The 25,697-nt window shown below is 36.2% G+C and overlaps 1 protein-coding gene across 1 annotated transcript in view; it reads left to right on the forward strand.

Annotated features, from left to right (window-relative positions):
* The window catches only part of LOC150098204 (uncharacterized), a 264,871-nt gene that overhangs the window by 26,376 nt on the left and 212,798 nt on the right, over positions 1-25,697 (forward strand). The window contains exon 3 of the mRNA XM_090406279.1: positions 15,230-16,190. Within this exon, the coding sequence (XP_090262405.1) occupies positions 15,230-16,190 (961 nt within the window). The remainder of the gene's footprint in view (positions 1-15,229; positions 16,191-25,697) is intronic.

The raw sequence follows: 25,697 nt of genomic DNA on the forward strand, positions 1-25,697 counted from the left end.
ACAATTTTAGCAAAATGTTCACAAAATTTCAAGTCTCTATCCACATCACCTACAGATCTTTCATCTCCACCAATCCTATACTTTGCATTCCATCTTTGCTTTCCAAATTTTAAACCTTACACTTTGCTACATCAAAATATTACTAAAATCCCCACACACTCACCCTTTTTCATAGATTCTATTTAGGTCATTTTGTAAAGCTACAACATCTCTACTTCTCATCTCTCCCTAACTTCACATAATCTGCAAACAAGTGTATGTGACCCTTCAAGCTTTTCAGTACCATTTACATACAAATTAAAGAATGCTCTCAAAACAGACCCCCCGGGGAACACCACTAGTTAAGTTTTTCTTACATACAAATTAAAGAATGCTCCCAAAACAGATCCCTGGGGAACACCACTAGTGACTTTTTTTCCTTCTAGATATCACTTCCCTATACAAAACCTGTTGATACCAACAGACAGCCAATTTTCAATTCAGTGCACTAATCATCTCCTATCCAACCCATCTGTTATAATTAACTACTAGTTCGACATGTGGCAATCCATCGAAAGCCTTCCCAAAATCTATGTATGTGCATCCCCCTTGTCCAATGTTTTCATCACCTTGTTATAATAAGTAAGCAGATTGCTAAAGCATGCTCTTCCTTTAGCAAACTCATGCTGTCCATTAATGAGTTTTCTGCTGCTATCAACCTAGTTCTGAATCCTTGTCCTACCTAGCATCTCCAACATATTGACCACAATTCCAGACAAGCAGATTGGCCTACAATTCGAAGCCCTAGTCTTATCATCCCCTTTATAAAGCAGAACAATTTTGCCTGCTTTTTGCTCCTTAGGAACTTGGGCCAATTTAAGACTCATGTTAAAAAAGTAATTATAACTATTCCTTCCCCTTGGAACATTCTTTCAAGATGCCTGATGATATATCATCAAGTCCTGTGTCCACACAGTTAGCCTAGTGGCTATGCCCTTCCCCAGCATATACCTGGGGAAGGAGTGTCCTAGATTTGGTTCCCGTCAATGACATGAGGAGCTTAAAGATCTTTCTCAGTCATAGCCAAGTTAGCCAGCCTTGGGCATGGACAGCAAGGTTTTTCCCCCAGTTTATCTGGGGTTTTTCATCCTGCAAGCAGGCAAACTGGCCCCGTGAACACATACGGATACAGTCAGGAATATTTAAGACAATCTTTCCAGCCATAAGTCTGAATTGTCAGCTATGCCAGTCCTGAGCCCAGATAAAAATAAGGGGATTGAGGTGGTGCCGTACCTCCTCGTAAAAGAGGCTCACAGCCGTTGAATCACCATATGAAATGAATAAATGAATCAAGTCCCGTAACCTTGTTGACATCATGTTTACTTGATTCCTCACATTCCTCCTGCTCACTCATCATTATTGGTTCCTCCCCCATTCCCATTGCTGTGAAGTTCTGCATACTTCACTGAATTGCCCATTAAACACTTCTACTAAATCATTCTCCCATTATCACTGACCAACATCATCCTCCCATATCACTGTTCCTTCTACTGGCCACATATCAAACAAACTCCCTAGGATTTCTTTTAGCCTCATTTGCTAACTACTTTTATACAGCACTTGCTATCCTTATGAATCAAATCATCTTCTTTCCTTGCTCTTTGTACCCCTCATGTAACTAATTGTCTTTACCATTTTGTGGGGCCTCCACACTACTTTTTTCATCCACATTGCATACTTCACATCTTCACTCATCCATTACACCTACCATATTTAATCTCCTGACCCTTGCCAGATACCTTCTGAGTGGAGACCAAGTAGATTTCCTTTCCATCCAATTTCTCATTCCACGCTATCACTTCCAACCACCTCCTAAGTTTGTCATAATCACCTGCTTTATATTTCCACATATAACTATTTCTCACAAAAGTAAATCCTGCTATGGCCAACCATATCAGGAACTAACTGGAGGAAAATATGACACTTCCTTTATAACAATATCTTCTGATAAGATAAGATAATGAAATGCTGCCCTGTTTGGCTGAGTGGTTAGTGTTATACACTCTCCAGCCAAAAGGCTGTGGGTTCGAATCCTGCCATGGGCACGGATGTTTGTAGTTGTGAAAATACTAGTGGTGGTAGTGGACAGCACATGGTGTTGGTGTAAATGATGCAATTAACTGTAGTTGGTGGATTTGAGTGGTGGAGATGGAGAGTTGTAGAGTAGGTTCCCTCCCTCAATGAGTCTTTGGACTCCTTGGAGGTGTCACACGATGATGATAATAATAAAACCCAAGACCCTTGATCCACATGTGGCCTCTGTTACATACTTAAGGTAGTTGTCTCTTAAAAGCTCAAGAAATCATTCTGTTGGTTAATAATGCTGTCTATTCATTTTAGTCTATATTACCATGATTGAAATCACTCATAATGATCATCCTTTTCAAGCCAGACTAATTTGTCTAAACATTTCCTTCTCATTGTCTTCCACATTACCAGGGCTATAGCAACACCCCACTAAACATTTCATCCTGTCTGCCTCCACTTCACACCATACTCCTTCAAAACCACTGTGAATATTTACTCCTTGCATCTCCACCCATCTATGGACACAACTCTTCTGCCATTATCAATAGCACTCCTCCTCTCATTTTGTCTTGTCTGTCCTCACAAAAAGACCACGTATCCTTGTCAGAATGTCATCCTTGTTCAACCATGTCTTACTTATATCAACAGTTTCTGGACAAATGAACTCTATCAATGCTACAATTTTATTTCCCTTGTTTTTATTACTTCTAGCATTTGATCCGAGAAGTGGGGTCATCTACTCCTGATCCCACTTCTCAGATATGACTCCTCCACATTCCCCTATTCCCACTCCCCATCCATTCCTGTCTATCACCACTGATATTACATCCCTCCCCAGACCTAAATGTCACCCCTACATCCTTGACTATCTTAATCCTTTCTTGCACACTCACACATCTACTCCTGAAACTATTATCTACAGTTCTCACACAGTGTCTCCCTGTTCTCCCTGACCTCCCCTATTTCCCTGTCTGCCCTGTGTTTATTATAGTGGTGGGATTATGCTAAGATTATCCTTCTCTCTTCACTCATGCCACTCACCTCTCCATTCACAAACTTGCCTACCTTACTCTCCTGCTTTTCCACAATACCTCTTACCTTCCTCAAGTCTTACATTTCCTTTTTCAGTCACTTTCTCTTGTAGTCACAGCTTTTCCAACTGACTTACACCAGATCCATTCGAATGTAGCCCATCTCTTTTATACAGTTCTATCTGCCCCTCAAACTCATCCCACACATTCATAAAATGAATTCCTTTCTCCTTGCACAACTCTGCTAACATACCATTCTTAATCTTTGCTCACCTTCTCAATTCATCATTGTCATACCTGGGCAACATGCTGTGACTACCTTAGCTATCAAACTGTTATCTTTCACTCTCTATTTCTTATCTACTAACACTCCAGGATCCCTAGCCTGATCGGTTTCTCTTAGCATAATCCCACCACCATAATAAAATGTTGGATAATTAATCATACCAATGTGCATGATTTTACATTTACTGATATTGAACATCCATTTTCCCTTGACCACAATTTCAGCCTATTCAAATCATTCTGCAAGTACTGGATGTCAGCAGCATTCCTGATTACTCTACCTATCTTTGCATCATCAACAAATAAGCTGTAAGTTGCTTGTCAAATCCTTCCCAATGTCATTGATGTACAGATTTAATAACAGTGGATCAAAGACTGGTCTTTGTGGTACACCACTGGTTACCTTAAATCTTGTAGACTCGCATCCCCCCCCCCAACATACCACTTTTTGATATCTGTCAGTCAGCCATCCTCTTATTCATGCTATTATTCTATAATCCAAACCCATATTTACCATTTTATGCAATAGTCTTCCATGCTATATTCTGTTAAAAGCCTTAGCAAAATCCAAAAGTATCATGGTGTATCCATTCCCCTTGTCTAGTTCAGTAGTAACATTACTATACAGTGTAAGTTGCTAAACATGACCTTCCCTTAGCAAACCCATGCTGTTATTGCAAAGTAGAGATTCACTGTCAAACCATTTCTGAATACAAGCCCTAACCAATTTTTCCAAAATCTTCATCACCACTTCTGAGATACTGATTGGTTGATAGTTGGATACATTGGTCTTTGCACCATCCTTGTGCAATAGGATTACCATACATTCTTTCCACTCCTGCAGAATCTTCCCTATTCTGAGACTGAAATATATAGCCTAGTCAAAAGAATAGCCAGTCCAGCTGAACACTCTTTTAGGACTCTTTTATCCTCTTCATACACCTGAGTTTTTTCATTCAGTGAAGAGATAGCAATGAACCCAATGTTGCATACACCAGGTTGATAGCTTTTAGCAAAATAGGCATCCTTAGTTGAACAACCTCTCCTGCATCTGTCACCCTCAAACCTTCTGCATTCAGTAGAGTTATTCTTTCATATTCATTCATTCTTTTACTTGCAGCACATCGATAGAATTTTTGTGAGTTGTCTTTAGCTTGCAGAGGCACTTTCTTTTCATTTCAGACTTAGCTTTCCATATAACAGTTTTGACTATTTTAGCCTGCTGCTTATAATTTTTATAATGGACATCATCCTTATGCACACAGTATTCCTTCCACATCATCCTTTTCTTACAAATCTCTTGCTTAATAAGATTATACATCCATTTTGCTCTTACCCTATTTATTCTTCGAACTCTCGGGACACATTCTGATATTGCATCATTTGTTTTTTTAAATGCTTCATGTGCACTATCAATATTCTTTCCATCCAGTAATCCATACCATTGCACTGAACTCAGTATACTCCTCACTTGGTCATAATTTTGCTTTGTAGTTCAGCATGTAACCTTTTTTAAATTGAACATTCATAAACTTAGTTACTTCGCAAGCAAGTACTGCATGATCACTATCACCAACCAGAGGCAGAATACTTACGTCTTTAACTGAAACACTCTCTGACACTATAATCAAATCTAACACTCTTTGACCTCAAGTTCCTTCTCTCACATGCTGCTTGAGGAAGTTATCTTGCAACAACTTAATAAATTCAGTCTCATTCTTCTCATGTTATTTTACTGCTACTCAATCAGTGTTTGGAAAATTAAAGTCTCCCATTATGATTACTCTTTTTACACCTTTCTATTTGGTTGTGCATTTTTTTCATCATTAGCAACTGATCCACCAGGTCTGTAACAACACCCCACTATGTATTTGATCTTGTTAGATTCCACCTCATACTACATGGCTTCAAACTCCCTGCCACATGAAATACTGTTACTACTAATATACAATCATTGGTCTCAACTTTATCATTAGCAGCAATTCCTCTCCTTTCCTATCCTATCTATCCTTCCTAAAAATACTGTACCCTTTACACTCAATACCAGTTAGTATGTCTGATTCCAATAGCTAGTCTCACTAATGCCTACAATCCCAGATCCCAACATACTGAACAAGGCAACAAACTCTACCCTGTTGTTTCTGATACTCCTAGCATTTGCGTACAGACATATTAATCTGCCTGTATGTTCTTTTGTATACTCTTGACTGCAGTCTGCATGACACAGTTGGACAACTTACAGATCTCTTTTTTTCTCTAGTGCCTTATACATGTAGACATCTTTGCACACATCTGATGGGTCCATATCGTTCTCTTCTCGTAATCATTTTCATAATAATGCTCATTCCTATCATTAGCACAGTTATGTAACATTGTCATTCTTACACTCATATTCTCACCATTCCTCTCATTATAGTTTAGTTTCCCTGACTCTGTGTTAGATCTCATACGTTATTAGTTTTTCAAGACCCCTGATACCAAATGCATTCAAGTGTAGGCTGTTTCTCTTATACAAATCCAATCTTCCCTCAAATTCACTCCACACATTCAAAAACTTGCATCCATTCTACCTCTATATATATCATCACCATCATCATCATCAAATTCCTGACATATACCCTCAAGGGGTGTACAGGATATGATAGTACTACATGAAAAATTTATATCATTACTAACTTCCTATCTACAATTTTCCTCCAAATCAGTCTGTTACTTGTCAAGACTCCAACGTTATCAGATCTTATATATATATATATCATCATCATCATCATCATCAAATTCCTGCCATGTACCCTCAAGGGGTGTACAGGATATGACAGTACTACATGAAAAAATTACATCATTACTAACTTCCTATCTACAATTTTCCTCCAAATCAGTCTGTTACTTGTCAAGACTCCAACATTATCAGATCTTATATTTCTATCGTCTAAGGCACTTTGTACCGTATCAATCCACCTATATCTTGGTCTTCCTCTGGAGCGTTTTCCTGCCAACCTGGCAGAGAACACTTGTTTTGCTAATCTTTCCTCTCCCATTCTATTTAAGTGACCATACCATCTGAGATTAGCTCTGCTAACGCATTCCTGGATGCTGACAATGTCAAGTTCTTTCCTAATATCCTCATTTTTAATATGATATTGCCATTGATGCCATCTGTTCACGCCTCTAATCTTTCTCAGGACTCTCATATCTGCGGTCTCTAGTCTTTGGTCAAGTGTTTTACTTCTATACCAGCTCTCAGATCCATAAGTTAAAATTGGTTTGAACACAGTTTTGTATACAGCTAATTTAGTGTTCCGACTAATTTCTTTCTTATTCCATATGAATTTATTCAATTGACTTCCCACGATACCAGCTTTGCTGATTCTGTTGTCTATTTCTATATTTAGTTTACCATCTTCAGTAAAAATTGTGCCTAAGTAGCTAAAATGTTTTACTTGTTCCACAGGTTCTCCATTCACAACACAGTTGACATTTTCAATGATTCTGCCTATTTTCATTGTCTTTGTCTTTTTATTGCTGACCTTCATACCATATCTATTACAACAGCTATTCAATTTAGTCAGAGAATCTTGCAGACTTGTAGCGGATTTATTTAGAAGTATAACATCATCCGCATAAAGCAAAGAGCTGACAAAAAATATATATATATATATATATATATTTGTATTTTTACTTATTTACATATAAAAAATAGATATATTCTGTATCACCATCAGCCATTTTCTATCCACTGCTGAACAAAGTCTTCCATTCATTCCTATCTTGAAGTTTTCTATGCCACTGAGTTCCTGCCATCTCTTTAATCTTGTTGTCCTCCCATCATCTCTTTGTTCTTCCTGTAGCTCTCTTTCCATCTCTGGGACACCATTTAGATATCAACTTTACCCATTTTTGGACCAAGTCATATTACTTCTTGCAATATGACCTATCCATTGTCATTTGGATCGTTTAATGGCTGTTGTCTCTCATCCTAGTCTGAGCTCTGACCCAATTTCTGTGCTTTCTATTCTGAATGGTAATACTGAGCAATGGTTTTTCCATTTTCCTATGGGTAGTCCTCAACTTTTTGGTCAATTTTTTTAAGTAAAAGTCCATATTACTTCATTATGTCATAACTGGAAGTATACATCTGTCTAATATTTTTGTTTTAAGTGAGATTGGGATGTCTCCTTTATGTTCAGTATGAGGGTTGTTTGGTAAATTTCTAATAGAAGGCAACACAATTCTTTCATTCATACCATTGTGAGCACATATCATCTTTTTCATGACCCTTGGCAAAATTTTAGCCACGTGTGATGTGTAGTTCTCATTTTTGCGAACATTTAAAATGACCATGTTCACATTTTTCATAAAAATAGAGAAAAACAAGTTTCGTGCAGTGATAAAACACTTTTATTTGAAAAAGTGGACAGCAGCGCAGATCAAAGCCGAGTTAGATGCAGTTCATGGGGACTCTGCACCAGCATTAAAGACTATTTATTTTTAAATAAATGAGTTTAAACATGGTCATAAGTCCATCAAAGATGAAGCACACTCCGGATGCCCAGCTGAGGTCACTACAAAGGAAATGATTGACAAATGGTATCGTTTTGGAAGACTACCAAGTGAAAGTGCGTGAGATTGCTGAGATTGTAGGTATCTCAACTGAATGGGTATATAATATCCTGCACGAAAAATTGCACATGAAAAAGCTGTGTACACGATGGGTGCCGTGATTGTTGACTGTTGATCAAAAATGCATGTGAAAAGACATTTCAACGCAGTGTGTGGCGATGTTTAATCACAATTCGCAGGATTTTTTGAACCGATTCATGACTGTAGATGAAAACTTGGATCCACCACTACACACCTGAGTCCAAGCAGCAGCTGAAACAGCGAACATTGCCCGGTGAAAGAGCACCGAAAAAAGCGAAGACCGTTTGATTAACTGGGAAGGTGATGGCCACTGTTTTTTAGGATTCCCAAAGGAATTATCATGATAGACTATTTGGAAAAGACTAAGACAATAACAAGAGTCTTTTATGCATCATTGTTGGACCATTGTCGGTGTGGCTAGCCTAGTGGCTTTGCGCTTCGCAACCATATGCCTGGGGAAGGAGTGTCCTGGGTTCGATTCCTGTCACCGACGTGAGGAGCTTAAGGATCTTCCTCAGCCATAGCCAAGTTAGCAAGTCTTGGGCGTGGACAGCAGGGTTTTTTGCCCCAGTTTATCTGGGGTTTTTCATCCCGCAAGCAGGCAAACTGGCCCCGTTAACATACATGGATCTACAGCCATAAATATTTAACTCCCCATAAGGGAGCTCAACTCACCGCAATAGGGACGGGGGAGAAAAGGGAAAAAAACTCCATATGAATAAAAAAAGAAATAAATTGTTTGACCATTTAAAAGAAGAACTGAAGGAAAAAGAGCCAAGATTGGTGCACAAAAAAGTGCTCTTCATCAAGACAATGCATCATCCCACACATTGGCCATTGCAATGGAAAATTGCACGAATTGAAGTTTGAACTGGCTCCACATCCACCATATTCTCTGGACTTGGCCCCGTACGACTTCTTGTTTGCAAATTAAAAAATTTGCATTGGCGGGAAAAAATTTTCTTGGAACGAGGGTATCATCGAGGCTGTCAATGACTATTTTATAGAATTTGACAAATCCTACTTTTTAGATGGGATGTCTATACTTCCCAAAATCAATTGACAAATAGAAGCAAGACAAAGATTGCTTCTATTTGTCCTTAATCTCTCAGAAATTGGATTAGTTTACAAAGCCAAAAGAATAGGAAAAATTTTTCATGTGTTACTGTTATAGTTCTCAACAGAATATTGATATCAAGATTCTATGGAAACGTAGTTTCTGTCTGCAGAAGACATATTTAAATCTCAGCGAATACCCCCCCCCCCCCATAAAGAATTTCAACATTATTTGTAAAGACAGAACTAGAGATGGCCCCGCTCAAGGAAGAGTTTCTATCTTTGTGGGCATCCATACCCATTTTTAGTACATACATTTTATCACTGCCCTCTAGAAGTGGTAGCCATCAACCTCTCAGTAGGATTTCTTATTACAATATGTTCCATTTATTTACCAACAGGTTCTGAGTTACTCAGATATATACTCAGATCAACCTTTATAATTTAATATTGCTACTGCGTCAACACATTCATCTTATGGATGACTAATGGACACAGTACACCATAGGCTAGTGCCATTACAAATGGTCAAAGCTGGTTGTTAAGTAAATTCTTCAATAACAACTTCTCTCTCTCTCTCCTTAAAAGTGGATGCAATGCATTCTATCATATGCCACTCCCCTCATATTCTGCAATAGATCTTACAGTCTCCTACTCACTATTCTTTGATTGCTCATGTGGGATGTCAAATAGAACATATATAGAAGCAGTCATTGCCTTGTGCTTTGCACTATATCCTCATAGGAACCAGGCTCATTGGAATACATTTTCCCATCTTGCAAAATTTAATGCTAAGGCAGAGAGCTGAACACATCTCACTGAATTAATGGTTTATGTATTGTATTGTCCAGGGTATCAACAACTGTAGTTCCAAAAACATAAACATCATCTTGATATCCACAGTACCTAAAATCATTGTGGGGCTTGATTGCCAAGCAGCAAAAAAAGATCAAGACAGAGCATTGGATATATTTTGGAGATAACATACTAGATCACGTCTCATGGCTTTGAAATGTGCTTGGACCAAAGCTTGTTATGTTAGATGCAAGATCGAAAACAGCCTTCTTGGATCCAAATTTATATTATATGTTAATCATTAGCCATTGCAAAAAAAAGTTGTTTGGGATAAATTTCAGAAAATTAAGGGCAGATATAGAATACTCCAGAACATAATGGATGTAGTGTAGTTGCTGAATTCAAAGCAATTGCAAATACTCTAGCATTGCTAGAGTCTCAGCAACAACTTCATATCCTACAATCAGTCATTCATTAAGGAGGGACCAAAAAGAACATTTTCTGCTCTCCTATGCCAGTATTGTAGGGTCTGGCATAATACAGCAAAAATGTCCTTTTTAGGATGTCCAGGAAGGCTTATTTTTTTTCTTTTAATATAATGCTGTTTCATTCAGTTATCTAAATTTAATTTTTATTTCAAATTACTTTTTTTAAAAAAAATTTTGGCTTTAACCACCTTACCAGCCATTAAAGATCAAATACTGATCCTCAAAAGCTTCGTATTCATCATAAATTTCAATGTAATATCAATGGTATTACAATTTTAATATGCACTTCACATCCATGGAAATGTGGACGTATATATACGTCCTGGCCGGTAGTGTGGGTAATCTTATTTTAATGTGTAACTATCCACAAGGTGGCAATCCAACATGTGGACCAGCTCTATAATTAGGATTAACATTCTTTATTAAAATAAAGAGCCAAAAGGCTTCAGTTCGGCAATGCAAAAATTATAAAAATCAAAAGGATATTAGATCCAGCATTATTTCAAAGCTGAATGTAGAAACTGTAGAAGTTTTGTAAAAATAAGTTGACCAGAGAGCTTACGGGAATACACCCGCCGGCATTTATGAGTTGCCTGGGCAGTGTTCATGTTTTCTAAAGTGGTCTGCACTAGGGTGACTTGTAAATGCTGGCAGGCATATTCTATTCCTGTAAGCTCTCTGGTCAACTTATTTTTATAAAACTTCCATAGTTTCTACATCCAGCTTTGAAATAATGCTGGATCTAATATCCACTTGATTTTTATAATTTTAACATTCTTTGTTCTAGCTTCACCTTGTTATTATGCTGATGCACTAATGATGGCCAGTTAGTTTCTGGTCAAAATATTTGCAATAATAATAGTATTATTATGTATTCTTGTGAATACATGCATCTAATTAACCATATTTATATTCTGGTTTGTCCTTCCTCTTCTCTGGATAGATTACTTTGTCTGTAGTAAGGATTCTTTTGCAAGAATGTGGAAGGGTTTTTTTATGCGGAATATTTTAGTGAGTTATGCTTTGATTCCACAACAGAAGAGTGTTCTTATTTGGATAGTAGGGGTGTAAGTGGCTGTAGTTTTAAAGCTGCATAATAGGTGTGCCAATTTCTGTGAAACTATGCCTAGAAAAAAGCAAGTTTTTATGGCCACTTGTGTAGTTGAATTCTACATCTTATGAAATAACCATTTTGATGTCACAGAATAGCAGTTACCTCAAGGGCTCACTTTAGTGAGTACGTGCATGGCAAACCCGAGGTACCTGATGCTGGACCATGCCTTCATGTAATATATATCTGTTATATTATTCTGTAGACTGGTCCCTCCTCTTCTTTCTTTGCTTCTTTCTCCTCTCCTTGCTCCTTCCCCCTGATGCTATTAGAGTATTCGAGGGCTAGGGATGAGTCTTTCCTATCTTGCTAAGTCATTTCGTCTTATGCAGCCGCCGAAGGAGGCAAGCTAGCCTCAATAGGTGCCGATCCCAAGCCCGGATAAATGTGAGGGTTGATGTCAGGAAGGGCATCTGGTCGGAAAACTTCAATGCCAGCTCAAACTATGATTATGAGTCAAAGAGAAAATGATATAAGGGCTAGGGCGTACCCCTTAAGCGACACGCAGCCACATCGCCCTACAGCTGCGAGAAATGGACGAGGGCTACCACATCAAGGGCGGGTGCGGTTAAAGAAGCGAGCCCAGCAGGCGGACAGGATGTTGCGAGTGGGAACACTGAATGTTGGAAGCATGACTGGAAGGGGAAGAGAGGTGGCAGACATGATGAGGAAGAGGAAGTTGGACATTTTATGTGTGCAGGAGACAAGGTGGAAGGGGGGAAAGGCAAAGGAACTGGGAGATGGATATAAATTGTTCAACTCTGGAGCGATTAACGAGGGAAGAAATGGTGTAGGAATTGTGGTGTGTGGCAGAATGAAGGGTGAAGTACTGGACGTGGGTAGAAGGAATGACAGGATCATGCGAATGAAATTGGGTCTTGGAGAAGAGCGGGTGGTCGTATTATGTGTATATGCCCCGCAAATTGGTTGTACAGCAGAGGAAAAAGATGAGTTTTGGAACGTGTTAGATGAAGAAATGAGGGAATTGAAAGAAAATGAGATGGTGATTGTCGGAGGAGACTTGAACGGACACTAAGACACTAACTTCTAGAAGCAACAGCAGCTCCCAGAAACCAACCAAATCTTAATAAATATGGTTGCATTAAGCTTCCTAAGATTTGGGAAACACTCATCACCAGAGGTCCCACCTTACATTCCAGGCCACCTACTACCGCCCTTAGAGGGCGCTCCACCTAGATAGGACTTTAGTGTCACCCACGTGGTTGGGCTTAGTATCGTAAGTTTTTGTGTGCATGTTACATTAATTGTTTTTGTAATCCCTGTAGATGTCCTAGTGACTAGGACGAAATATAGGAAGTATTAAATTCTATTTTAATTCTTTTTGAATGTTGTAAAAAATCCATTAAATCTCCAACATAATGTCCTCACAGCACTTAAGCCTCTACACAAGAACAACAGATGCTATCTTTGGGTTACGGCAGATGATGGAAAAATATCGAGAGAAACAAAGGGAGCTACATCTGGTATTTATTGATCTGGAGAAAGCATACAATAGAGTGCCAAGGCAAGAAGTCTGGAGGTGTCTGAAGGAGAAGAAGGTGCCAGAGAAATATGTCAGGTTGGTGCGGGAAATGTACAGAAATGTGAAGACAAGTGTTTGGACCTGTTTGGGACAGACAGAAAGTTTTCAAGTAACAGTTGGCTTGCATCAAGGGTCAGCATTAAGTCCGTTTCTGTTTAATATTGTGATGGAGGTGGTAACAGAGGAGGTGAGAGAAGATGTGCCTTGGACAATGTTGTATGCAGATGACATCTTGTTGTGTGTAGATTCAAGAGAAGAAACAGGAACTAAACTGGAAAGATGGAGAAAAGTACTGGAAGAGAGAGGTATGAGACTGAGCAGAAGTAAGACAGAGTATATGTGTTGCGCAGTGGGCGGCGGCCAAGAGACAGATCTGGAGCTAGAAGGAAATGTCATCAGGAAGGTGAGAGACTTTAGATACTTAGGCTCAACAGTGGAAGAAGATGGAGGAGCCGAGAAGGAAGTGGGATGCAGGATACAAGCGGGTTGGAGGAACTGGAGGGAGATGGCTGGAGTGTTATGCGATAAGAGGGTGCCGATCAATCTGAAAGTCAAAATTTATAGGACAGTAGTGAGGCCAGTTATGACATATGCTATAGAAACTGTGGCCCTGAGGAAAAATAATATCAGCAGGATGGAAGTAGCAGAGATGAGAATGCTTAGGTGGATGTGCGGTGTGACCAGAAAGGATCGTCTGAGAAATGACTATGTCAGGGGAACAGTGAAAGTTATGAACTTAGGAGCAAAAATACAGAAGGCAAGGTTGAGATGGTTTGGTCATGTGATGAGGAGGGAGGATGAATATGTGGGAAGAAGGGTCATGCAGATGGATGTGCAAGGAAGGCGGAAGCGTGGGCGGCCAAAGAAGAGATGGAGGGAGCTGGTAGAAGAGGACTCGAAGATGAAGAACTTGGATGTGGTGACAGCCCAAGACAGGAAGGTGTGGAAGAGACTCATTACAAACAGTGACCCCACTTAAGTGGGAGAAGCTGCAGAAGAAGAAGAAGATGTCACAGAATAGTAGTGATCCATCAGACTGGATGGATCGCTGCAATTCTGTGGTTGTAAGAGATAGGGTTTAGATAATATTGGTTAATTCAGATAAGAGAGAAATCACTAAACTAGAAAACTGTAGTACAGTTTCCTAATTTTGTGATTAACATGATCAAGAGTTTATTTGAATTTCCTTCTTTATATGGTGAGTAGCAAATTAACAAGACTTGACTTTGAAAAGCAACCACTATTTGCAATATCAATAATCTTGCCAATAGTGATGCATGACATTTTAATAATAGTTATGACTTTAAATGAGATCATCATATGAATCATAGGATTAAAAAGTTATTAAAACTGTAAATTAAATTAAAAACTGAAATGTAATATTAAGAGTGCCTTTGAAAGCTCTGTATTCCATATTCCATTTATGGAGTAGATATCTGTCTGACAGGAAAATTTTTCCCATAATTTCATGAAAATAAAATAATAATAATGAGAATTTTGCTGGCCTGGTTAGCACACCTTCTCTCCAGCCAAGAGGCTGCAGGTTCCCGCATCCTCTTGGATCGGAAATGTTTGTGACTGTCTTCCACCTTCATACATTCATTCACCAAGTATAAATACACACTCCCAATATGGATTGGGTCACCATGAGACCCAAAACCTCCTGCAATGGGGAGATGCCTTCACCCTTCAGTGAGTAGAAAAATAGGCTGTTCATCATCATCAATGAGAATTTTATTCTAAGACTTTCAAAGTTTGATATACCATATAAATATGTAAAATAATAATCAGAAAAGAATGTTATTGTAACACTAAAGTTAACATACCAGACCGATATGTATTGCCTTTCTGAAGAAGAAGTGTTTATGTTTTCTATCTTGAATTAAGCTGTTTCCCTAACTTATACTTGAGCATTTTTATTTTTAACTCAGTCATTTGGGTTTTAAAAATATATTCATTAATGAAGTTTAATAGCAAAGTACAGTGAAACCCCTTTATGGTTTTCTGTGTACTACAAAAACTGAATACTGAATACATTTATATTTTTATTCTAGCACTGTATTTAAATACTTAATATAAGCTTTGGCTGATAGTGTAACATTTTTTTATTGGGAGGAAAGCAGCATAATTAAGAATACGATACTAAGGTTTCATTGTGTTTTTTTTATTTCTGTACTTATTTAACTTACTATGTTTCTCTTTATTTTCTTAGATATTACTTTTACACAAACACTGTGGACTAGAAGAACTTCTGCTACCTCATCTTCAAGAAATTAGGAAACAGAATAGCTTACAACTATTCAGCAACTTTACTGTTTTGTGTGCATGCAAAGATGACAATAGTTCAAAAACAGATGATAAGATTACTTGTAATGCTGTTTCTAGTTGCCCAACACCTGAAAACAGTTTCATATGGGAACAGTTTTGTTATCATATACAGTTCTATGTTTTACATCAGCTAAAACATCTTCAGATCGTTTTGCCATTATCTGGATTCTGCAGTCCTAATAAACATATTACAAATCATTATTTAAAGGCTTTAAAAAGTATCATTGTACCACTAAGGTTATGGGAAATCCATAGAGAAGTTCGTGAACATCATCTCAGAAATTATATATTGCCTGACTTAGACTCATCTAACGAAAATTCTCATTGTCTCAAGTGCCTTCTTGATATATGCTTTAGATTTATTGCTGAAGACCAAGAGTTAATATGTCTGGGATATTTCCATCCTTTAGTAATAAAATGGACAGATGTTATAAAATTTTATTTGGTTATAATATCTGAATACTTTAATCGGCTTTTGATACATTTTGACACTTGGATCAATAATTTTGGAGATGTTTCATCATATTTAAAATGTTTTACCATGCCTTGTTCGCATTTTACTATACTTAGCCAGTTGGAAATTACAAATCAAAGTTTCTGGTATTACTGGAAATGTGATCAGTTCCTTTTTGATCAAATTAAAGTACTGCAAGATTTTTTTCAGTGTGTAAAAATTGTAAGCATAGAAGAAAAAAACAATAAAGAACTTTGCTATAAAACTATTTTGATTAATATCGTTAAAACAGTGCATATCTTTGAGAAGAGTGTTATGGCAATACACAATAGAAGAATTCTTTCTGACACTGCCATCCATCATTGCAATATTTCAGATCACTTCTCAAAAGGTGAACCATCATTTTCAGATAAGTTATTTCACTTAAATAAATGTTTTAAATATATGATATTATAAAACAGGAAATTAAAAATATTTCATTTAGTGCACAAGCATTTAAATGCAAAGTTGCATGAAGCTTTTTTTTTAATAATCAGTAATTTAGAAAACTGGATATTTAATGTAATTTGTTAGCTACTTATCATGTGTGTGTGTGTGTGTGTGTGTGTGTAGTATTTCAAGTATCTTAGTTTATTCTTATCATTTATATTTTTATTCTAATATTTATCTGTTTTAGATTTTTTAATTCCTATGCTGTTAGGTTTCTTCTTGCTGTATCAACTCTACTGATATTTGGTGTATATTATTTTTGCTAAAAGTGACTAGAGCCATTTAAATTTTTGTTTAAAACCTAAATTTTACAAAAAACAAAAAATTGCATCAAAGCTTCATAATTGATAGCATGCTATGATAGCAGATGATGATATCATTCCTGAAGAGTATCCTTGTTATTATTAATAATTATACTGGAGACCTTACCATTCTCATTGTTATTTATCACTGAAACCATAATATATATTGTATTCTTAAAAATGTTGGAAAAAACTAGTTTTTAAGAATTGCCTGCCTTTAATCTGAATAATATTAATGTCTTTGTGAAATATTTTTAACTAGTTTCATAATAATAATAAGTAGCTGGAACTGGGTGCCATTTCTTTTTTAGGTCCAGCTGCTATTGTTATAATCAAAGATAAGGTTAGGCCTACCCTGATTGCTTCATTCTTCCACCCATAGGTGTTGTTTAGAATTTGGACCAAAGTGTTAGGACATAGACCATATTGATCTGTTCTGGTCTCATTATCCATCCAATATCCTTTTTTGAGGTCTATCCTGCCTTCTCTTTCCAAATGGCTTATATTTTAGTAGTTGTTTAGGGTATCGGGTGTTGGCTATTCGGTTTACATGTTCAATCCATTTTTGTTTATAATTGTTTAGTTTTTCTTCTATTGATTTTGTTTTTAGTTCTTTTAAAATGTCTTCGTTCCTTTTTTGATCTAATAATGTGTCTTTTGCAGTTCTTCTCATAAATCTCATTTCACTTGTTTTTATTCTTTGTTTATCTTGTTTGTTTATTGCCCAAATTTCACTGCCATATAATAATGTGGGCACTGCTAACGTATTGTATATTTTCAAGCGTGTTTCTTTTTGTACTATATTTGGGTTGAGTGTTCTATTTATCAGGCCTATAATCTGTAAAAATTTTGAAGTTTTTAATTTTATGTCTTTTTCTCCTTCATATGATATTTCACATCCAAGATAACTGAAAGTATTTATCTGTTCTATTATTTTATTATTAATAACTATTTTGCTTCTAACTGAAGTTTGTCCACAAAATGACATTGTTTTAGTTTTATCTATGGAAATTTTCATTCCAAATTGTTCTGCTATAATGTTTAAATTATATATATATCGCTCTTTGTAAATTGTCTTCCTTATCTGATATTGTTACCTGATCATCTGCAAATAATAGTGTATTTATTTTGTTATTCCGGGAAATTTCTATACCTTGATTGTTTAAGGTGTTCCACTGTATTAATATTTCATTAATGTAAATATTGAAAAGTGTTGGAGACAGAGGGCATCCCTGTCTTACTCTTTGGTTTATAGATTGTTTTTCAGACAACTTTTCATTTATTTTTATTTTTATTTCATTATCTTTATATATATTCAATATTGCATGTAGTAAAATATTAGGTATATTTGTAATATATCAGATATATTTATTCTTTTGTGATATATCAAACAGTATATATCTTTTTACTTTGTCAAATGCTTTTTCGTAATCTATAAACAAAAGATGAGTTTTCAAATTAAATTCTCTTCTTTTTTCTATAAGTAGTTTTAAACAGAAAGCTGCATCCAATGCTCTACAATGGATGATTTTTCTAAATCCATTTTGACATTCTAATAATATTTTTTCACTGTATATTTTTAGTTAGTCTGTGCAGATAAATCGAGCTCTGACTGGAGATCTGAGTACTGTAAAGTAAGAAACAAGTGAAGTGAATCTTTTTAAATGTTTTCACATTAAGGAATGTGTTTTTTGGTATCATTGAAATTCAGCAGGTTCTTTTCCCCACAAGAAGAACAAGAAGATCAGTGTTTAAGCAAGAATGTACTGTCATCAGCAAAACTATGATAGCATTAAATAAGTTTGATGAAAAAAAGTCATAATGTATAGAAGGAGCAGGCAAAAGTCCTGAAGTACTCCAGCAGTGAATGCAAATCTGAAGAGAGAAAACCATCCATTATGATGCTTAGTGAATGATTACAGAGAGAGAAACTGCAACCCGAATGCAAAGGGCAGAAGGCAAATCATGAGGTAGTTAAATGAGTATCTTGCAATAGTGGACTAAGTCAAACGCCTTGAAAATGCCAAGAGAAATAGCATGAGAGTTTTTCCAAATCTTTCAGTGGCTTGTGCACAAACATAGATAAGGTAGGCTAGGAAATATGCTGTGGAACAAGAACAGCTGAATCCATATTTTTGTTCAGTGTTTAATTAGCAGTTATGCTAGCCATGTGGGTAGCAACATGTTCTTTAACCAATAAGCTATGGGTTGCAGCCATGAGCATGAACTTTTGTGAATATTTTTAGGCAGGAGATGAATTTCATCACCTGGTGTGAGACCTCAGTCCCTGCTTATTAGAGGTCTGATGAAGCAGCTTGAAAAAGTGTTTAATGTTTGGTCTCTAGAGTAGAATTTCTGATTTATGTAACAAATAAATAAAAATTTAAAAAAATAAAAATTAACAACAAAAAAACTTTTGGCCCACCCACAGTTTATTAACATACCAAAGTTGTGCAACCTTTGTTGGAATCACATAAAAAAAGAAAAAATGACCTGCCTCAAAGTAGTGAAGAAGTTGGCTGTTGATGACCCTCTCCATTATTTTTGAGAGGGCTAAGTTGTTCACAGTGGGATGATGGTTAAAGGCTTACTTGTATCTTCCTTTATGAGGATTAACTAGATGTAGGCTTACTTTTATGCTGTTGGGTAGATGCAAATTAGAGTAACAGTGATAGTTTGTTCAGACAATTTTATGTGAATCCCACCACAAAAGGTTGTAAACTTGGATTGGCTAAGGGTTAGATAATCCAGAAACTCTGCTCAAGAACTTTTCAAGTAAATAGCGTGATGGCTTCATTTCACACCAGATGATCAAAATCGTTTACCATCTAAACATATTAATAAACGTTCATGCCTACACTGGGATTTGAACTCCAGACTCAAGGCCTGTTATTTGGAGACAGGTACAAGTACACTATCCACTTGGCCATCCAGGCTTCAATATAAGATGGATGTCAATTTTGCACAATTGCCATCTGGATGTGAGAGTTGGACATTGTTATAGGAAGATCAGAAAAGGCTGTTGGGCTTTGAGATGAAGTGCTATTCAAAAATATCATACATGGCATGCAACAAATAATGAGGTCAGAAGGAAAAACTGCTCCATTTCCAGAACACAAGAAAATATCGTCACTAAAATATGTTAAAGACAGCTCTTGTGGCTAGAACTGTTCAGACATTTTTTGATAGTTTACCTAAAATAGCACTAGAGGGCTTGATCTCTGGTTTAAAAAAATAAAAAAAAACCTGAGGTGACCTAGAATCACTTGTCAAACTATGTCAGGACTGTCACCTTTGTAATTCCCCAATGGTCTGCATAAGACTATGGGTGAATAAGACCATCTGGTTCATTACTAACATCTCTCCAGGTTCAGATAGTATCTGAACCATGATCCAAGCTATTAAGGAATCTTCTGTCTTTCTGACAGAGGAGTAAGACACAGGTGGAGATGATTTTCCTTAATTATTAATACACAATTTGGAAGAGAAGGCCAATGCTAGGAGATCAACATTATCTTTGGATGTTGTTATAGATTGAAGCATGGAAAGACATATAAAGCTTAGCTGCTATTTGAGTAAGAGGCAAGGTTTATGCATTTGACTTTTTTTGGAGTTGGATTTGGATTTGCAGATGATTTTTTTACAGATGTTACAGGTATAGGCTGAGTGTAAAAGCTCAGATGTTGTTATTACTATTATCATCAGACTGCTATGGAGTCAAATGACTTATCACGAGAGTACCTACTGTCACATTTATAGTTTAAAATACACCATGCCTTAAGCTCATTTTTTATCACCATACTTACAATAGTCTTGATTGTTGCATTGAAATTTGTCCACCACTCTCCATGCAGAAAAACCTACTCCTTAACCCTCTGCTGCTCATACTTTCCTGTTTACTCCCTACATTCTATGAAATACCTCATCCACATTAATCTAGTAATAACTCTTTACCAACTTATATGATCACTCACATCTCCCTTCCTCCTGTTATCTGCTGGATTCTGAAAATTGCATTTCCTCAATTTTTGTTCATACTCAACACTAGCAAACAAAAAAAAAATAAAAAATCCTTATTCATTCATCACTGGACCCATTCCAATATCTCTTCATCTGCTTGTGAATATAAAGCAACTAAATCTGTGTGGAGTAATCCATATGTGGTTGATCAGTAATCCATGTGTGGAACCGTATCTCCTTATAGAACTAAGGAGATATGGTTCCATGTGGTGACATGGAACCATATCTCCTTATTTCTATCATCAGTGTTCTCCATGTCACCACATAATCTACTGTGCTGGCCTCAGAGTTTTAGGAATATGGCCCCTAAATTTTAGGTCCTTATCTAACATAACTCTTATAGTCCTTACTCCTCCACCTCCTCTAAGATATTGCCATCAACTGTATGTTGAATTTTAAAATCTTACACTAATCAACATTGAACTTAACCTGAAATAGTTAATTCATCCTTTCGTTCATCCTTTCTATTCAAGTCTTCTTGTAATGCCACAACATCTGCTCTGTCCTTCATAGTTCTTCCAAATTTGCATAATCTGCAAACAACTTCATATCACCATTCATATATTTCCCCACTATCACTAATATCACCAATAGTTATATAGCAACATTTTCAATCTATAATGGGGTCCCACTAGCGACTTTAATCTTTGGGGATATTGCTTCAAGATACACAACTTGATGATACCTATCAGTCAGCCATTATCCAATTGATTGCACTAATATATTGTTCATTCCCATCTGTTCCAATTTAATTACCAGCTTATAATGTGGCAGTCTATCAAAGGCCTTTGCAAAATATAAATATACCACTTCATTGCATCACCTCCAATGCTTATGTCACCTTGCTATAATAAGTAGGTTGCTAAAGCATAAACTTCCTAACAAACCCATGATGTCCGTCAAAGAGAATTTTACTGTTTTCAACCCATTTTTCAATCTTGGTCCTCAATAAGTACTCATCCATTTTAATCACAGTTCTAGACTCAGATTGGCCTATAATTTGAAGCCTTAGTCATATCACCAACAGGTGCTCAGGAGTATCTGATCCAGAATGAGCCACCCTGAATAGCAATTGATCCAAAATGGATGGATGGTTGATGAAATAGGGAACTTCTTCCCCTGCGCTTGTTTCTTGGGGCTCCCTGTGTAGTATTAGCCCCAGTATTGTATTATGGACAGATACAGAAGCAAAAGAAGTATGTCATGCAATCTGACTTGCCATCTGCATGATCCAGTGACCTGTCCAGTTGGATGTGTGAAATATGCTACTTCAGAAAAAGACAACCTCATGAGGATTGCCACCTAGAATGTTAGAGGAATGAATCCAGCTGGTAAACTGGCAATGTATGTAAAGAAATGGAGAGAATGGAAATTGATATCTTAGTAATAGGAGAAACGTTTTGGAGAGGCGCAGACCAATTTGATACATGTCTCCCATGGAAAACAGTACAATCATCACATCAGTGGGGGGGGGGGGGGAAACAGGAAAGGTGTAGCCATTATTTCGAAAAAAGAACTAGAAATTGATATCTTAGTAATAGGAGAAACGTTTTGGAGAGGCGCAGACCAATTTGATACATGTCTCCCAAATGGAAAACAGTACAATCATCACATCAGTGGGGGGGGGGGGGACAAAACAGGAAAGGTGTAGCTATTATTTTGAAAAAAGAACAGGAAATCAGAGCGTGTAAACTCTATACTTGTAAAATCACACCCTAAAGACATCATCATGCAAGTATATGCACCAACTAGCACAGACCCAGACAAAGAATTAGAAGGATTTTACAAACAAATAAGTGAAACAATAGAAGAATATGGAGAAAAGAAAGACATGGTTATAATTGTGATGGGCAACTAGAATGCAAAGATTGGGAAGACAAGGATAAGCAAACATATAGGACCATATGGATTAGGACAGATCAATGACAGAGGAGAACGACTGTTGGACTTTTGCAACCAAAATGATCTAATAATCAGAAAAAGATTCTATGAACAAAAAGAAAGCACATGACACACTTGGACTGCTCCAGATGGAATGACAAAAAACAACTTTATTCTGATTAACAGAAGATACACAAATGGTGTCAAGAAGGCAAAAGTGATGCCAGGAGCAGACTGTGGCTCAGACCACAGATTACTGTTAATGACAATTAAAATAAAACTGAAGAAAATAAAGAAAACAACAAAGACAGTGAAGTGAAATCTATAGAAAATTTAAAAGCAAATAAAAAAAAACATTCCAAGATGAAATAAGTAAAGAACTGAAAAACAAAGAAAACCCTAACTGAGAAAGCCTTAAAGAACTAATAGTAGTTAATACAGCAAAAAAGGTTATCAGTAAATGAGAAAGAACCATGGATGACAGAGGAAATACTAGATTTAATGGAGGAAAGTAAAAAATATAAAAGGACAGAAAGAAGAATATAAGAAATTGGATAAGCAAATTTAAGAAGAATGTAAAAGAGTAAAACAAGAATGGATCAATCAAAAATGTAAAGAAATAGAAGAATTAGACAATGAAAATAAAACTACAGAGAAATATAAAAAAATTAAAGAACTCAACATTAAGAAAAATCATATTAAAGGATCAATCAAAGGAAAAGATGGAAAAGTTATTGTAAATACAATATTAATGATATTGTAAAAACTCACGTAAAAAGATTATTTAATAGTATAATTTTCATCTGTATGTCACAGGCATCTTCAGTACAAATTAAACAATAACTGTCAATTCCAAAAAGCGCCACCTAAGTAGCTAGGTGTAAGATAACTAAAAAAGGTCATAAAATTTCCTAACAAAAAAAAAAATTATACAATAAAAAGTTAGGAAAGATTAGCTGATTTATAAAGTACTATCTCCCATAAAGGGGATAGACGTAAACCATCGGATCTGCTTAAGTTAGGAGAGTGAAGTAAAGTTTCACATGTTTCTTTATGAAGCCATTCCATAACTTAAACAGATCTGATGGTTTACATCTATCCCCTTTGTGGGAGATAGTACTTTATAAATCAGCTAATCTTTCCTAACTTTTTATTGTATATATAATTTTTTTTTTTTTGTTAGGAAATTTTATGACCTTTTTAGTTATCTTACACTAGCTACTTAGGTAACGCCTTTTGGAATTGATACTTATTGTTTAATTTGTACTGAAGATGCCTGTGACATACAGATGAAAATTATACTATTAAATAATCTTTTTACGTGAGTTTTTCCATCATTAATATTGTATTTATATGTCTGCTCATGGTATTCCTTTATTAAAATTTAAAAGTTATTGTCAAGCCCAAAGATATTAATAAGTGGTAGAGAGAATATACTGCAGAACTATACGATGACAGAAGTAGATCAGAAATCCCTAAAATTGAAGAAGGGAATGAAGGACCAGAACTACTTGATGAAGAGATAGAAAATGCAATAGACAGTTTGTCAAAACACCAGGAGATGATAGTATACTGGCAGAAATAATAAAAAACTTGGCAAAAGATGGAAGGAACTGTTTGAGAGACATTATAAAAATATATATACAATAGAGAAAATACCAGAGGATTTCAAAAAATCAATCTGCATTCCAATCCCAAAATGCAACAAAACATATAGATGTGAAGAGTATAGAACTTTAAGTCTAATCTCATACACCTAAGATTATACTGAAGATAATAAAAAATCAAATACATGCAAAAATAAAAAACCAAATTAGTGAAACACAGAATGGTTTTGTGGAAGAAAAAGGTACAACAAAGTCATCTGGACCCTATCTTATATAACTGAAAGAACAACCGAATTAGGCAGATTGGTGCATCTATGTTTCATAGACTTCCAGAAGGCATTTGACAGTCAAACACGATAAATTATTTGAAATCCTTAAAGAGTATGATATTGACAAAAAAAGACCTGAAAATAAAATAATTTCAACTGTATTGGGGACAGAAGCTGGCTTGCAAGGAGATGAGAAGACCATTGACATTAAAAGAGGAGTAAGACAGGATGCATAATCTCCCCAATACTATTTAACATCTGTAGTGAACACCTAATGAAGAACTTAGATGAAATGGAAGTAGGAATCAAGATTAATGGAAATACATAAATAATATAAGATGTGCTGATGAGCTGATTCCAATACAGGATTAGAAGAAATGCTAACCAAGATAATCCAAAATGGAAAGGAGTATGGAATAGAATTAAACCTTAAAAAGACCAAGCACATTGATAATAAATAAAGGAAGCAATAAAAAGAAAACTAGAAGTGTTAAGTCATAACATACAACAAGTGGAAACGACTATTAAATTATTTCAGGGAATTACAATGTATACTAAATATTAATTAAAAGAAAACTTTAATCAATACTTCCTATATTTCGGCAATGTTACATTGCCATCTTCATAGGAACATAAAAGTATGATATGTGTATGCAGGCACTAACAACGAGAAAAATGAGGCTGAAGAGAGTAACTAACATTGTTTCTAGAGTCCTAAAGGTGCCCCCCAGTAGGCTAAATTGGGTTGTCTTAACTGTTAGGCTCCTGTTCTCATGATGCAAGCTTCCCAAATTTGGGGCAGTCTCATGCACCCAAATTTGTTGAGGTTTGGATGCATGAGAAGTATCATGAGAACATCAGCCCAACTGCCAAGACAACCCAATTTAGCTTGCTAGGGAACACCTTTAGGACTCTAGGAACAACATCAGTTACCCTCTTCGGCCTCATTTGCTCGTTGTTAGTGCCTGCATGCACATATCATGGTTTTACATTCCCATTAAGATGGCAATGTAACATTGCCAAAATATAGGAAGTATTGATTAATCTAAAGGTACTATGAATGAAGAACCAACTAGTCAGACATTGTGAATAGGAAGATGAAAATGGTTGGACATATAATGAGAGCGTCAGCCAGAGAACCAAGTAAAGTAATTTTAGAAGGAAAGATAGAGGGAACAAAAACAAGGGGGAAGCAGAAGGAGGACATGGATAGATGATGTTCTGGAATGGACAAAAACTATTATATGGTGACATCAAAAGAATGGCAGAAAATAACAATGACAAAATCCATAATTGCGAACCTTCAATATGAAGATGCCATCTAAGAAGA

Source organism: Typopeltis vanoorti, chromosome 16 (assembly GCF_054136105.1).
Source record: "Typopeltis vanoorti isolate ZY-2024b chromosome 16, IOZ_Tvanoo_1.0, whole genome shotgun sequence".
Classification (NCBI taxonomy): domain Eukaryota; kingdom Metazoa; phylum Arthropoda; class Arachnida; order Uropygi; family Thelyphonidae; genus Typopeltis; species Typopeltis vanoorti.